The sequence below is a fragment of the Narcine bancroftii genome, chromosome 7, assembly GCF_036971445.1.
Source record: "Narcine bancroftii isolate sNarBan1 chromosome 7, sNarBan1.hap1, whole genome shotgun sequence".
Lineage (NCBI taxonomy): Eukaryota > Metazoa > Chordata > Chondrichthyes > Torpediniformes > Narcinidae > Narcine > Narcine bancroftii.
Genome location: NC_091475.1, coordinates 7,271,686 through 7,287,982, shown reverse-complemented (window position 1 = coordinate 7,287,982; position 16,297 = coordinate 7,271,686). Strand labels below are relative to the sequence as shown.

The following is a 16,297-nucleotide window of genomic DNA, read 5'->3' as shown; positions in this document are numbered from 1 at the left end:
CAAGTAGGACAGTCCCATGTCTCCTGTAAAGTTGCACCAAAACCTTTCTATTTTATACTCTGTAGTCCTTCAATAAATGCCAACATTCCATAACCTTCCAATAATTACCTGCTGTACCTGCTGTGTTTCATGCACTCAGGCCCCTTTGTAATTTTCACTTTATCTAAATTCTAATTTGTATTTTCATTCTTCCAAAATGAATAACCTCATATTTTCCCACATTACAGTCTGTATGCCAACGTCTTTCCATCTCCTTAATCTTTCTGAATCTCTCTGTAGGCTCTTTGTGTTGTGTTCAGAACTTACCTAGCCCTATCTGCAAATCTGGCTCAAGAACACTCAGGCCGTTAATATAAATTGTAAATAGTTAAACATGGTCACAGATCCATGTTGATGCCTGATAGATTACTGATCCAAGATTCATCCTTGTTCTCTCTCTGTTTTCAATTAGTGAGCGACTCCCCTGAGCATGCCAATATCACAGGCAGCATTTGTGGAAAGAGAGAAACAGTTCAAAGACTTTTTTTGTCAGGAAACTAACAGAAGGCCCTTGTTTAATGCTAGGGGGATTGAATGTAAAGGTGGAGAGATCATGTTTCAATATCACACCCCTAATCCCTTGTGCACACTATTCTCGTGCTAGAAACTCTTACGTGGTACCTTATTGAATGCCTCCTGGATACATAAATATGATACAATTATAAGTTCTTCTTTATCCACCGTCAGAGATATTTCGGTTTTAAAATTCTATTGATACTGCTTGATTGTGTTATGATTTTCTAAACATTCTGCTATTGGCTCCTTGACAATTGATTTTATCACTTGCTCAGATGTTAAGCCAATTGGTCTGCTTTCTGCCTGTATTCTTTCTTAAAAGGTGGCATCACAGTGAGAGCATTCCAGTATGTAGATTATGGCCCACACTTCCACTTCCTAATACATTCTAGGATGCAGGTAATCAGGAATAAAGCTCTGAACCCAGCTTTGCCTTCAACTGAAGTCTGAAAGGGCTCCTCTGAGGGGTATTGTCTTAAGGCTACACCACAAGTGAGCTATTTGACATTTTAGTCCCACTCTGGATGGCAAGCAAGATTCTGGCCTGGTCAGTGAATCTCACAAAACCAATGCAAATTATTTGTTTTCATCTCTCCCCAAACGGCAAAATCTACCCTATTACTTACATGGATATAGCATGGAGGAGGGTTAAATGCGTAACTTTTATTGACTTTATTCCGGAAATCGGCTGAGACCAGCAAGACCCACACTATGAGACAGAGAGATCTAAACTAATTAAGAGTATTTGTCTCCGACTTAACTCATGATGCACAAAAAAACTGCAATTACCCTCGAATTTATCTCAGACTAGGACTGACAACAATAAGCTTCAATTGATATTAGTATACATCAGTCGAGGCTCCATTTCAACAACTGAGAAAAGCATTTTATATTGTATATATTATAGTAGAAGGATCCACTGGTACAAGATTTTTTAAAAACTGCTCAAGCGGAAAGGGGTAATTGCCTATAATTTATTCCAGGGGTGAAAATGATCAACATAACACAAAGACTTCTTCCTTTTTTTTAAACTTGCAAATGGACATTTTTTAGATACAATACCACAAGATCTAATTATAATCAGCAATAAATCTAGAAGATGTAAAACTTTGTTCATTCAGCTGCCCAAGGTACAATGTTCTTGGCATCATTAATCACATGGTCCTGGAATGAATGGTGATTTTTGTGAGAAAACATTGCATCTGTGCCAATGGCTATTGGAAGAAATCTGTAAGATATAATGTCCATTTGGGAAAATTTGCCTTGCTACACCTTCTTCAGGCATAAAGACCATGGAGGAATTTTCAGGATACTCCTTTAAAAGGAGAAGTTAGATAAGCAAAATTGTAGCACAATATTTAAAAGGGGCAGCATCAACAAGGATACAAAATTCACTTTGGGCAGAAAAAAATATCATGGTGAACAGACATTTATCAGGCGGCGGAATTTAATGTGATGATATGCCTCAAGTAAAAAAGCGCAAAGCCAATAAAAGTTCTCCTCCAAGCTGTGTTCATAAATATTACTAGTATAACTTCTGTTAGAGTCATAGAGATTTACAGTACGGAATAGGCTCCTCAGCCCAATTCATCCATGCCAACCAAACTGGCATTCTGGGTGAATCTCAATTCCCTGCATTTGGTCCATATCCTTCTAAGCCCTTCCCATCCACATATCTGTCCAAATGTGTTTGAACATTGTCCTTATACCATTTCTATATCTTCCTTTGGCAGCTTATTCTGGATACGGACTACCCTCCGAGAGAAAAAGTTGTCCCTTAGATCCCTCCACTCTCACCTTAGACTTATGCTCTCTAGTTCTAAAATAATTTACCCTGAGGAAAAAGGCTGTGACCATTTGCTTTATCCATACGCCTCATGGTTTTATACACATCTACAAGGCCATCATTATTGGGCCTTTTATGGTCCAGGGAATAAAGACGCAATCTGTCCAACCTCTCCCTATAACTCAAGCCCTCTAGTCCCAGCAACGTCCTTCCTTATACCTAGATGACGAGAACTACACGCAGTACTCCAAATGTGGCCTCTCCAATGCCTTGTACAGCTGTGTCATGAAGTCCCAACTTGTCAATACTCTGCGCAATGAAGACAAGAGTGCCAAATGCCAAAGGGTAAGTCGGATTTGTTCAGAGGCTTTGAAAGCTCTTGGTGGATTTGATTATGACAAAGAACTAATAAACCCAGACTGCCAGATTATTGCCTTTGATAAGACATTGACAAGAGTCAAGGTGTAACTATCATGCTTTCAGATGAATCAAAGATAACAAAGACAACGTGTGTTTCCGGAACTAATTATGGTTGTACAAAATATGATATGATGAATTACTGCATATTCTCACCAAACCAACCCAAAGTAATACGAGACAGCCTTTACTTTTTCTTTAGCTCCTCCTCTTCTTGCTTTTGTTTCTTTTCTTCCAGTAGTTTTGCACGTTTAGCTGCTGCTTCTTGACGTTTCTGACGTCGTTGCTCAAGCTCTTCAGGAGACAATATCCGCTTCTTTCTGGTAGTTACATTCAATGGACCAGCTGGAAAAAACTTTACGGAAAAGGCTCAAAAGAAGGTTCATTACTCATTCAAGCCATATTTTGTTCTATAACCCCCCCCCCCCCCCCCATATCTATCATGTGACCTCTCTAGCTGGACTGAATTTGTTCATATTCATTTCATTTAAGATCTTGGAAGCTAAAAGACATCTACCTCATCTATGTAAGATAGGTTGAATAGCAGTCAAGCATTAACATTATACTAAAAATTTGCTAAGTGGGGATAAATGGTTTTATTTATTAATTGAGGGCAATTATAATCCTTAATTTACTCTTCAAAAGGTTGTGTCAAATGCAACATTTTCCAATTTGATTGATAAAATATTTTGCAGAAGGAATTGACTGAATAGAGCAGTGGTTCTCAACCTTTTAGTTTCCACTCAATATACCATTTTAAGTATTCTCTACACCACAATTGCTCTGTGATTAGTAAGGGATTGCTTAAGGTGGTATGGGGGTGGAAAGAAAATGCTTGAAAACCACTGTTTTAATCATCCCTCATTGACTCGTTTTGTGCACGGTTTCATAACTCCAAAGGAAATGGGCCACGACAATTTTTCTCGAGCAAAATATTTCAGGAATAATTGGGTCCAGAGCAGTGATTCTCAACCTTTCCTTCCCACTCACATCCCACCTTAAACCATCCCTTACTAATCACAGAGCACCGATGGCCTAGGGATTACCTAAAGTGGGATGTGAGTGGAAAGAAAAAGGGTGAGAAAAACTGGAATAGATTATTGTTACCATCAGTACATGGAAGATGTATGCAATAAATGTTTTTAATAGATACTAAAAATTGTATGAAACATATATTTGTAACCTATAAAGATACTTGAAAATAAATTGCCTTACATTGGATTTTGCACGAAGTGATCTTCCTCCTTCGTTAGATTCCTCGAGTATCATTTTGTGAAGTTCTAAAAGTTGTTCAAAGGTTTCCTGATCTGCAGAACTGGGTTCTTTCGAGTAATCTCTCCCCTCATACTGGTACATACTGGTACATACTGCTATAGAAAAATACGACTTTTGGGTAAAATTATAGTTTAACTACATAGCTGCAATCATAAAACATCAAGGTATGACCAATGCATCCACTCAGTTTAGCTTTTCTATTTCGTTTCTCAGCGCTACGTCACGCCAGTTACATCAATGGCTATTTACGTATCAACTATTAAATATCCTTACTATGATATGTGGTTTGGTGAATAAATAATTCTGTTCACTCTTGTGTTAAAACTGTAAACTGCTAAAGTGTGCCCATTTGCAAATGTGCTCAATTTTAATCCTTTATTTCTTTCAAATTGAAGTCACTTAACAAGTTAACAAACAAATGGATAGATTAGAAGTGCCATAAATAATTATAGCTATTATGATGTCCAATAAGCCCCAAATCCTCTAAAAACCAGGCATTTCATGTTTGCATGTGCATTCATGATGCACATAGTGAGTTCAAGTGTAAACAGGACTAATAAGAATGATGTCCTGTATCTGCAGAGGAGCATAAAGTTCTCCAAACTGAAGGTAATGGAAGGAGGCAACGTTGAAGGTCGATGCTAGGAATCTGACACCAAAGCTCCAGATGCAACGCTAAAGTCTAATTAATGTATCTTCAATTTCCGTGATCAGCCTCAGACATTGTTCAGGAAACCAACTCTACCACTCAGCTACCACGACCCACTTACACTCATATCTAATATTCAGCACTTCGCCACATCCTTAGTTAGCAACATGGCAAGCCTCATGCTCATATGTCACAGCAATAGCCACAACCCCATCAAATCTACATTTGTAATTTTTCAGATTGTGAAGCAGATAGAACCAATAAGAATCAAGAATTGAAAACACTTTATACTTAATAAATGCCAAAGAACTCTCGAACCAAACAATGATTATCTCCAACAAGAAACTTTCCCTTAACACTCAACCACAATACCATTGATGAAACCACAACCATCAATGTATTATACACGATCATTGACTTGAAACTTATTTGGACCAACCATACAAGTATGATAACAATAAGAGCAAGTCAGGCATTGTATACCCTTGAGCAAGATATTCAACTCCTAACTCATCAAAATATTTATTTCATTTATTAGGCATGAATAAGGCTTGTATGCCTCAATAGGCATGGTTCCAATATTCATGATCAACACCATTCTAGGTAAAGTAGCCTGTTTGTTAGGCACCAGCCAGGCTAAAAGATGTATGGTGGACACTCAACAAAGCTTCTTTAAGAGCAACTTCCAAACCTGTTTTCTTTACCATCCATAAGGACAAGGATTGGCGGGGATGGGGACTGCAAGCCTCATTTACTAAGCTGACAAGGAATCATATCAATCTATTGTAAATGATTGGAAATGCTATGCATAAAAAGATGACAGGCTGAATTCAAAACTAGATTTTTTTTTAAATTCTTAAAGAAATCAGGAGGCAATTTTGAAAAATATATTTCATGCTAAGGAGGTTAAAGAGTCTGACAAGAGTTGCACACATACTTGCACACTCCTTCTCTTCGCTTGCTTCTATTTTGTGAATCAGTTGGTCCTGTGTGACCCACATTCCCTTTCTGGTTTCTCCAAGAATATTTTCCAGGTTGACATTTTCAATGCTACTCTTTTCAGAGGACAACAGCTTATCCAGCCCAAATTTCAGGATTTCACTTAGCTATAATAAAAAAAATGAAATTAATTTGATCTTGAGACTTGATGGATCATTGCGCCAAACTATAAATGTAAAGTCAGTCAATTTACTTGCACTAAAATAAAACAAATTAACTAATTATCTTGAATTATAAATATTCGTTTTGAAGATTAGTGTTAGCATAGAATGTAAAACACCTGATCATTTCCAAATTAAGGCAAGACATAACATGACGTAGCCACTGAGTACTAGTGAGTGGAGCAGGATCTTTCCATCTAAGTAGGATTGCTCTTTGTGCCACAAGAGTTGTAAATAGTATGACTTGACGATCAGATGAAGAAAATAGCTCGTGAATATCATCTAACACTCCAAACAAACTCGTTAAAGGATTAGGTTCAAGATTAACACATAATATTATTCTGAATCCATCTCATTTTGTCAGATGGTGGTACCAAGTTGCTTTTCTCAGCATTTCTGAAAGGGCAGCTCATTCAATTGTTGGCATATATCGTTGAATCTGTGATGAGACAATCGGCTGTTCTCCGAGGTTGATTTCTTTTAATAACTTCAAGCCCCGTTTATGCACACAAAAGTGCTGGAGAAACTTAGCAGGTCCCATAAAGCCCATATGCAAACGTTTCAGGCCCGAGCCTGAGTCAAGAAGCGGGCAGATGCCTGAATAAAAAGGTGGGGAAGAGGGAAGAAGGGGCAGGGGGAGGAGCACAGGACAACAGGCAAAAGGTCACAGGTGGACATGGATAGGAGGGCAGGAGAAAGAAGCTGAGAATTGATCGGGGTAAGGGGGTAACTCTTGTGAAAGTAGAGCTAGAGGCAACAGAAGAATAGTGAAAGAGAGACAGACAGACAAGGAACTGGATGAAAGGAGACAAGGGGATTGTGAATAGGGAAGGAGAGAGTGACTGGGGGAAGGGGGGGGGGCTTATGAAAACTGCAGGTCAATGTTCATACCATCTGGTTGGAGGGTGACCAATCAGAAAATGAGATGTTGTTCCTCTCAGTCTGGTGGTGCACGTCACCATCAACAGTCATGTCGGCTTAGGAATGGGGTGGAAAATTGAAATGGGATGCCACTGGGAGATCCCCATGATTACAGCAGACAGCCCGAAGGTGCTCAACAAAGCGATCTCCCAGTCTCTCCGATGAAGAGGAGCCCACAACGGGAGAACAGGATATAGTGAACGTCCCCCTGCAGAAAGCTGTTCCTCCAATTTGCGGGAGATCTCAGCTTGGCAGTGCATGAAACCATGGAATGGTATGGGAATGGGGTGGGGAAGGATTGCACTTTATTGTTTATTTAGTGAGATGATTCAGTGGAACAGTGAGACTAGATAAGCCTTTGCAGAGGGAAGTTATAATGAACAATATTAATCTGTTTCTTCAGCTTTGCCTTACAGAACTGAATCAATCATAATAGTTGAGGTGTTACAGAACAACTCCTGATGATGGGTGTGGAAATTTCCCTGCCAGGGTACATTTTCTGCTTGTGTTATTCTCAGTGGTTCATGCTGGTGATCAGCAGGGAACAGTATGGACTGATTGGCTGAAGGGGAGGGATAATGGAAGTCCCTGAGACTTGGGTTGAAAGGCATTATTCTATGTCAAGATGCTCCTTAGCTAATCTCTGGGTAACTCGAACAGTTGTGGTACAATTACTCAGCAGCTGCTTTGTAAGACTTTGCACATTGACTGACATGTTTACTTTTAATCAATATCAATCATTGCACTGGGTGCTCCACCCATTTTATTGTTGCACCCTGCAAGATGAGTCAGTGTAACTATGAGACTAGATGAGCCTTTGCAGAGAGAAGTTATCACGTACAATATTAGCAGAGGCCTATCCAGTCAGATGTCCTTTCCCAAGGACAACAGTGAACCAGAATTCACTGGTTACCATTACCAATGCTAGATTTTATTTCTTGATCCTATTTAATAAGTGAATTTAAATTTACAGTTCCATGATATATAATCTTATAATCATTAACCAGTCAGCTGTGTTGATCTTCCTGTTATTAACAATATACAGCCATATTGCTTATCATTTACTTGCTGATGTTCCAGTTGACTTTAGTTGCTTAATCACACACAAATATTTGCTATAGCAGTAGAATGTATAAAGCGCTGAAATGAATGGTTATGTCCAGCACCAATTAAAGAGAGGATGGCATGGAAAAGAACATTGTTGGCAAATACTACAAACAGTTTATTCTATGGCATGCATAAAGCACTAGCAATTTTAAGGTTCCTTTTGATCTCACATCCAAGACTACTCAGCCCCATCCAAATATCCTGCAGGAGTGCGAATAGGACTGTTTGCCTCTGAGATTTTTAGTGATCACATTGGACTGAAGACTCAAATTATTCATGAAGATGGTTCAAATGGACAAAGTAGAAGGTTCAAAGGAACTTCAGAGATTGGATAAACTGATTCTTCACCAAGGAAGATCCCAGTGCCGACAGTATCGTACTTTTGCATTATTTGAAAACTGAATCTATGTTGAGATAATAACTAAATATTTTCATAGATTATTTTTGACATGTTTTTCAAAACAAAATTATAGTATGAAACACAAGACCTTTGCTTCTATAGAAGAGAGCAGGAGAAGGTCGCTTTACGTGTGACTTCTTTACCTGTTTGGCAGACACTCACCTGCATATCAGGAGTTCCATTTGATTGTTTTCCCTCCAACATGGAGAACTGACCACCTTCAATCAAAGTATTTGTCAACTTCAATTTTGACATAGCCCGGCTGTACATCAACTGTTCAACTGTGTCTCTTCCAATCAGACGAATAATTTTAACTGGTCTTTGTACAAAAAGATCACATTAAAGGAGGAAAAGATTCCATTAATCCTGATAAATATGTACCTACTTTCAGGAATACAGTGTCGTACAACATTTTCTAAATTTTTCCAAATTTACTGCAAAACAAATAGCAACACCGAAACAATGTTCTTGCCATCTAACACTGAAAAATTCTCCAGCTTCAGCTTCAATTCTTCACAAACGTGAGATTTTTTTTATTACGTTTCTATAATTTTTGTGGCCTAAATACATAACGTTTTAATTACATGCAGTCAGAACAAATGAGAAAATATGGATTTTTTTAAACAATCTGTTTCATTTGGAAATTTTTGTTGAATTGTTTCTTGTTATGAAGTTCACAATATTAAAGTATAGAATTAATCTATGTGGTTTTGACCTGATTTTGAAGATGAACTCTGAAGTCATGGCTCTTCCTCAATTGGAGGGGTGGGACAGGGGCTCAATTTATTTGTAAGACAAATGCTGCTGTCACCCATGTGCATCAAATGTACAAGTACATCAAAAGGACATTAGCTCCACACCAAAATATCTTGATTTGTTTTCTATAATTCATTGAGACAGCAAAACAGCCACTCTTAAATCTAGAAATATTGTTCCTGGAAAAAACAAGCATTTTCTTTAATGATCAAGAAGATTCTGCCTTTGCAAATAATAGCTTCTTTCACCAGAGGTTTTGGAACAAGTGCAATAACGTCTACCCTCAGTAGCCCAAAGGCAGAGAAGAGAGTAAAAGAAGAAACACATTACAATACATTTTCTGTTTCAAAACCTTGTTTATTTAATCTCTCTGAAGTAATATCTTTCTCTGAAGTAATATATTTCTGTCTGTATTGCATTTAGACAAAAATGGGCCAATTCAAAGTTCTGTGACACCTTCTCTCCTGGGCAATACTCTGAGTATCAACTTCACAGTGCTCTTCATCTGAAACTGATTAGGCCAGAATTGCAGTATCTTTAGTTCACATTATTTTATGATGTTGACTTTCATCCCAAAATATTCAAGTTATGAGCATTTTGGTGTAACCGACATATTTTTGGCAGAACAAATATTTGAACAAAATAAGATGCTTTAAAATATCAGAAACTTCAACACGTATTCACTGCTGGGGTGGAGTTGAAGAAAGAGGAGCAATTACATCCAACCCACTTTACTGCTGTAATCTTCTTCCCACTTCCCCCACACAAACCAAGCAGATCCACCCTAAGTCTGATTAATAGATTGAGTGAATTCAATTCCAAACTCATTCTACCAACTACTATTGAGAAATATTTATAGGACAATTTTCTGCAACTAAAATCTGCAAGACTAACAAACTTGTGAGTATCAAAAGAAAAGGAAAACCATTAACCCTCGGTGATCAATTGTGAATAAGAACTTTAAAGAGCAAATTTCAATAACTATACTTTCAGAAGGTAATATCTTGTATTTACAAACATTTTATAAGTTCACAAAAGACACTGGATCTGGAGCCAGTCCTAGATATTCAACCGGTCAGAATAAAATGTAATTGATTGGAATAGACCAATTCCAATGAATAATAATTCCTTTACCTTTTCTGGCCAATCCTGTGAGCCCTTGCTGCTGCCTGAAGATCATTTTGAGGATTGAAATCGCTGTCCACAAATATGGCAGTGTCAGCTGCAGTGAGGTTCATTCCTACACCACCTGTTTTAAAAAGAAAAATCCTACGGTACATGAATCAATTCAGCACGAGGAAAAAGTAGACTGGGAATGAGAGGCCTCAGCCACAAAGCAGAGTCAAAAAGGTTGATGTTAAACAAGAAACTGCAGTTGGTGTGATTACGGTTTAATAGACAAAAGTACAACTCATCAGGTCACAGAGCAGACTGAGGAAGCAACGATATATCACCAACGTTTCAGGACTGAGCCCTCTTGTCAGGGATGCTGCGTGACCTGCGGAGTTTCTCCAGCAATTTTGCGTGTCAAAAAGACTGATGCTCTTTTGATAAGAACCGGAATATTTGGAGGACTCAGCTATTCAAAGGTACAAAGGTTTTGTTAAGGTCTATGGGTACTATGTTAGTAACAGTAAAATAGTAAGTTTTTTTTTAAATATGCATCAAATATTCCATCAGAGAGCGTTTTAAAAGAGGATTTGATATATATTTCAAAACAAAGGATTTTAGAGGACAGAGGGATGGATATATAACACTTTCACGCACCCAACACTGACTCAATGTTCCCGTTATGAGCTGCGGAATTTCCTGTTTTAAATAGGCAACATTATTTGAGGAGATTATATTATATTTATTCTGACAAACCTGCTCTGGTGCTTAAAATAAAAACAAATATATCTCGTTGATTAAAGTTCTTGATTGCAAGATATCTTTCTTCCCCACGTACTGACCCATCCATGCGTTCATAGCTGTAGCCTTCAAGCAAGTCGAATTGAGAATCACAAATTAGTTTAAAAATTTCACCTTGTATTGTGCCTTACACAGACTCGAGGCTTACCAAAACAATTGAGTAATTTAAGTACGATTGTTATCTAGCAAACAAGTGCACAGTAAATGATAATGAAAAGTGATATTTTCTTGGGATATTGATTGAAGAATCCATGTTAGCAATGATGCTAGGGACATATCCCTCTTTTCTATTGTGAAATTATATCATGAGATCTTTTATATCATTAACAATGGGTGAAAGGAACTTCGCTTCATATCCCCTCAGAACATAGCAGTTATATTGCACAGAGAAAGCCATTTAGTATCTCGTTCAGGCATTTGTCTCAGGAACTAATTTCCTGAAACAGCAAGGACATATTTTGGAAACATATGCCAAAATGAAGAAGATTCCAAACTAATTAGCATCTAGCAAAATATTAAGATGTCGTTGCCATTTGTCTGCTTTCACAACTGAGGAGATAGTTGTGGACGCAGCAAAATAAATCCACAGCACATTGCCTGGATCCCTGATACCATTCCATTTCCCTGAATGAAAACTGAGATAAATAAGTTTAATGGTCAAGGGTATTCTGCAAATGTATGAATTTTTTTCAAATGTTCTGACTAAAAAGGAATCATGAATTTTGTTGCAGCTTTTACCTCTATATTCCATGTAGTCCTGCAGGATATCCAGCATTCTTGTCATTTGGGAAAACAGCAACACTCGATGACCTCTAATGAATACATTGAAATTACAACTTAATTATCTCTCAGTTAATATACATTTAGTTTTCTTTCTCATTTGTCTCCCTATACACATTTTGCATGCACTTCTGTTTGAATGGTGAGATAATAATACCAATAATAAGAAATACAGTATATCGTCATCCACCTGTCAGGGAAGGGGAAAGAGGGTTACATGAACATAGAACATTATAGCCCAGTGCAGGCCCTTCAGCTCACAATGTTGTGCAAACCTCTATAAACCTACCAAAACAGACTAAACCTTAACTACCTCGTAACCCTTGACCAAAGAAGTCATTCATACACAACCGAGAGCAAACCAAGCCATAATTTGCTTATCTGCTTTCTTCACACAACTGTTTGCAGAATTTCCAGTTCCTCACTGGAGCAAAAGCTTTTCAAAGTGTTCATAAGCTAAAGATTCTTCCCTCTCAAAACCTCGTGAGAATTGATAAGAAGAACAAGTGATTGTGGCAATCTATACGTGGGCTCACTTGGACACAAATGATCATTGTGAAAAGGAGGCATTTGTATTAATCGTTTTTTTTAATTTGTATTAATCAGTTGGCATGGGGGTGATTTTTGGATAATACAGAAGGATACATTGGGCAAACTAGCAAGGATGGATCATCTATAAAGAAGAGAACATGCTTTGAGTGATCCGCAGGATGGAGCTCTGTTTAGAATCTGACTTCGAGTGAAATACATGCAAAAGTAATAAAGAGTCAAAGCTGTGTATGATTGTTAGAGGTTAAAGGTTATATCACTACACAGTTTTTTACTAATGTACAATTCTTTGGAAACTTCGTGCAATATTTTATGCTATATTATTGTTTTTTAATTATATTAGTGTGCTGACAGATAGAAATCTACTCAACAATCAAGAACTTCCCTACTTTACACACATAACCTTCTTTTAAAAGTCCCCATTGTTGCAGCCTCCACCACCACCCCTTGCAATGCTTTTTAAGCACCCACTACTCTCTGTGTAAAAAATTTAACCATTACATCTCCCTTCAACTTTGCTCCCCACACCTTGTACAGATGTTCTCTGGTGTTTGCTACTCCAGCCTGAGAAAAGGGGGTTTGCTGTCCAGCTTACCTAGGTTGTAGACATCTATTAAGTCACCTTTCATCCTTCTTCACTCCAAAGAGAAATGCCCTAGCTCTGCTAACCTTGCCTCATAAGACACATTCTCTAATCCGGGCAACATCCTGGTCAATCTCCTCTGCACCCTCTCCATAGCTTCCACATCCTTCCTGTAATGAGGCGACCAGAATTGAGTGAAAGACAAAAGTCTGCAGATGCAGTGATTGTAGTAAAAACACATAGAAATTCTGAACAAGCTCAGCCAGTCTTTTCAGCATCCATAGGAGACAAAGAATATATTCCCGAGGTTTCGGGCCTGAGTCCTTCTTCAAGGAATAAGCAGAATGAGCCAGAACTAGGAAATCTAAGAAAGTCTCCGAAATCAGCCAGTACCGGCTAGGGGAGGAATCCAGACCAACAAAAGGTGTTAATTGGATATGATAAGGGATGAGGTAAGAATTGATCATGTTTGTGACACAGGAGATGGGAAGACAGAGCTGGGGGAAGAAGTGAGGGGTTTTTTAAAAAGCCAGAGAAGACTATATGAGTTGGTCCCCTAGAAGATCAGAGTGGTCATCTGTGTGTGAAGCCTCACGAGATGGGAAAGATTTTAAACAGTTTTTTTGTATCAGTATTTACTCAGGAGACTGGCATAATGTATCAAGAAGGAAGGGAAACAAGCAGTACTGGCATGGAACATATAGAGATTAAAGATTAAAATTTAAGAAGCAAGATTTACACCAAACAGTCCCCATTCCCACTCCATATCAATTCATTAAACAATACAAATCATTATATCTGATTACAAATTCTTTGCATGTAAAAAATGTGATTATGTGGTTAAACTCGGCTGACCGGAAAAGCAATGATCGTGCCTGCACATGGACATATCCCAGTCATGTGACAGTGCACAGGAATGATGAATCATGTCTCAGTTCATCAGTGCAAAGTAGTTTCACATGTCCTCAACAATTAAATCATGCTTATGTCAGAGATATGCAATTTAACAAGAATCTGAAACCATTTTTACATGTTGTTGGCACCATGCATAGAAATCTCGAGCAAAGGAATTTTACTGATCGTGCCTGGAATGCAGAAACGCCAGTAATTTGTCCAGTAGATCAAGTTTACCACTCGCTTCAATGAGGTGATCTCCAATTTCAAATGGTTCTGGCTCCACCCCTAACAACAAAACACAAGATAAAACAATGCTAAATGTCTGGACTAAGACATGAAAATTATTACTAATTCCTTCCCTCTTTTCAAAGACGGAAAGCAATACTGAGAAAAAAAATCTGATAGAAAAATATATCAGCAGTCATTTATGGGAGTTTTTTAGTATTCTGAGGTGCGCTTTAATATAGCGGTACATGCACTCCCATGAAGTATATGCATTTTGACAGATTATAGTAAAGAGAATATATCCTGGTATCCCAGCCAACACTATCAAAAACAGATTGCAAATAATTTAGCTAAATTTTCACCTTATTATCTGCAAACTAGCTGCTGGTTTTCCTATCAAATAAACCGCTTCTTTTTCTCTAAATTAATGAATGGTTCATGAAGATTTTTTTGCTTTATAGGAATGTTTAAAAAAAGATTTAATTAAATCAAGATTCCATTTTTCTTCACCGCACATTATGATTAGCCTTTCATACAAGTAATGTCCCAAATTTATTTCACCCTCCCTGAATGATCACAACTGGAATTTTCTTCCAACATTTAGAAGGAATTTCAATCTGGATTCACCTTAGTCCAAATGAAACTGAATTTTGAATGGATCATTCAAATATCCATTTTGGATTTCTGGTTTGCTTACCATCAAAAAGATAAGGATGACCAACACATTTTCTAAGTTGGATTAAAATATTCATCAATCGAGCTTTCTTGCCCATTTCATTCTCAAATGCATCTGAAATGAAAATTACAATTGAAGTACCCATTAAAAATCTCATCAGTTTCGGCGTGCAAATTCATAGCTCCCTTAAAGTGGTAAAGAAGGTATACAATATATTTTAAGGCCAAGTATCATGTATAAGAGTGCTGCAGCCGTACAAGACAGTGTGCAGTTCTGGCTGTGATATTAAAGAAAGAATGTGGAGGGTTTGGATTGAGTGGAAAAGAGGCTTGTAGTAGTAGGGAGTAAAGACAAAAATGATTGAAGCTCTCAGCACGTTGGGTGGCATTTGTGGAAAGAGAGAGTGTTGATTAGCTTTTATCTGAACTGAGCTTGAATCAACTGGAATTCAGAGTGTCAGCCTGATTGACGTGTAAACAAAATCGCACAGAAATGCGGAAGGAATTCAGCCAGTCTCACAGGGTTCATAGGAGATAAAGATGTATTGCTGACCTTTTGGCCTGAGCCCTTCTTCAAGGTATAAGCAAAAATCAGGCAGGCGTCTGAATAAAGACTGGGGAGAGAAAAGGGGAAGAATAGGAGAGGTTTGTCGGTTATTTGGTGTATTTGGGGGATATGGATGGCTCATGGTCTGGAAGGCCTTGTAACTGTGCTTATCTCTATATATTTTAAATACTTAAAATTAACTGTACAAGTTCAATTTAACCAAATGGAACTCTTCCGCACTATCACAGCTTGTGTAGAAAAGAAAATCCTCAAACACTGGCAAAGTTATTGATAAAATAGATACAGTATTCCAATGTTACATAATGACAATGCAGAATGACGAAGTGTACAGGAGGGAGATAGAGCAGCTCGTTGAATAGTGTAACAACAATAACGTTGCACTCAACGTCAGCAAAACCAAGATGATTATGGACTTCAGGAGGAAGTCAAGGGAACGCGACCCAGACTTCATCGAGGGCTCAGTAGTGGAGGGGGTCAAGAACTTCAAATTCCTGGGTGTCAACATTTCTGAGGATCTGTCTTGCAGCCTCCACGTTGATGCAATCACGAAGAAGGCTCACCAGCAACTATACTTTGTGAGATGTCTGAGGAGGTTCGGTATGTCACCGAGGACCCTTGTAAATGTCTACAGGTGTACTGTGGAGAGCATTCTGGCTGGTTGCATCATTGCCTGGTATGGAGGCGCCAACTCTCAGGACAAGAATGAACTCCAGAGAGTTGTTAACTTGGCCTAAGACATCACAGTCACTGGACTTCACTCCATCGAGGACATCGACATGAGGTGGTGTCTTATCCTCAAAGACCCCCACCACCCAGGCCATGCCCGCTTCATTCTGCTACCATCAGGAGGGAGGTGCAGGAGCCTGAAGACGAGCACTCGGCGGCTTCTTCCCCACTGCCATCAGATTGCCAAATAATCAATGAACCAAAGACACTGCCTGACTTTTCATGCACTATTATTTTCAGTAATGTTGTAAAATGGTTATAATATTAATATTTGCACTATGATGCTGCCACAAAACACCAAATTTCATGGCAATAAACTGTGAGGTAGTTTGCTTTGGGGACAGACCGCAGCTGCGC

At 38.3% G+C, this 16,297-nt stretch overlaps 1 protein-coding gene across 3 annotated transcripts in view; it reads right to left on the bottom strand.

The window, feature by feature from the left end:
• chd1l (chromodomain helicase DNA binding protein 1-like) overlaps window positions 1–16,297 on the bottom strand; it is a 71,893-nt gene that overhangs the window by 21,987 nt on the left and 33,609 nt on the right. Inside the window, exons 9-17 of one of the 3 annotated variants that reach the window (XM_069888729.1) lie at window positions 14,669–14,761; window positions 13,935–14,031; window positions 11,676–11,749; window positions 10,893–11,003; window positions 10,161–10,275; window positions 8,433–8,589; window positions 5,620–5,788; window positions 3,974–4,128; window positions 2,950–3,113 (exon numbers count right to left, since the gene is read on the bottom strand). In XM_069888729.1, coding sequence (XP_069744830.1) covers window positions 2,950–3,113; window positions 3,974–4,128; window positions 5,620–5,788; window positions 8,433–8,589; window positions 10,161–10,275; window positions 10,893–11,003; window positions 11,676–11,749; window positions 13,935–14,031; window positions 14,669–14,761 — 1,135 coding nt within the window. The remainder of the gene's footprint in view (window positions 1–2,949; window positions 3,114–3,973; window positions 4,129–5,619; window positions 5,789–8,432; window positions 8,590–10,160; window positions 10,276–10,892; window positions 11,004–11,675; window positions 11,750–13,934; window positions 14,032–14,668; window positions 14,762–16,297) is intronic. The other 2 variants (XM_069888730.1, XM_069888731.1) reach the window with 2 other exon arrangements.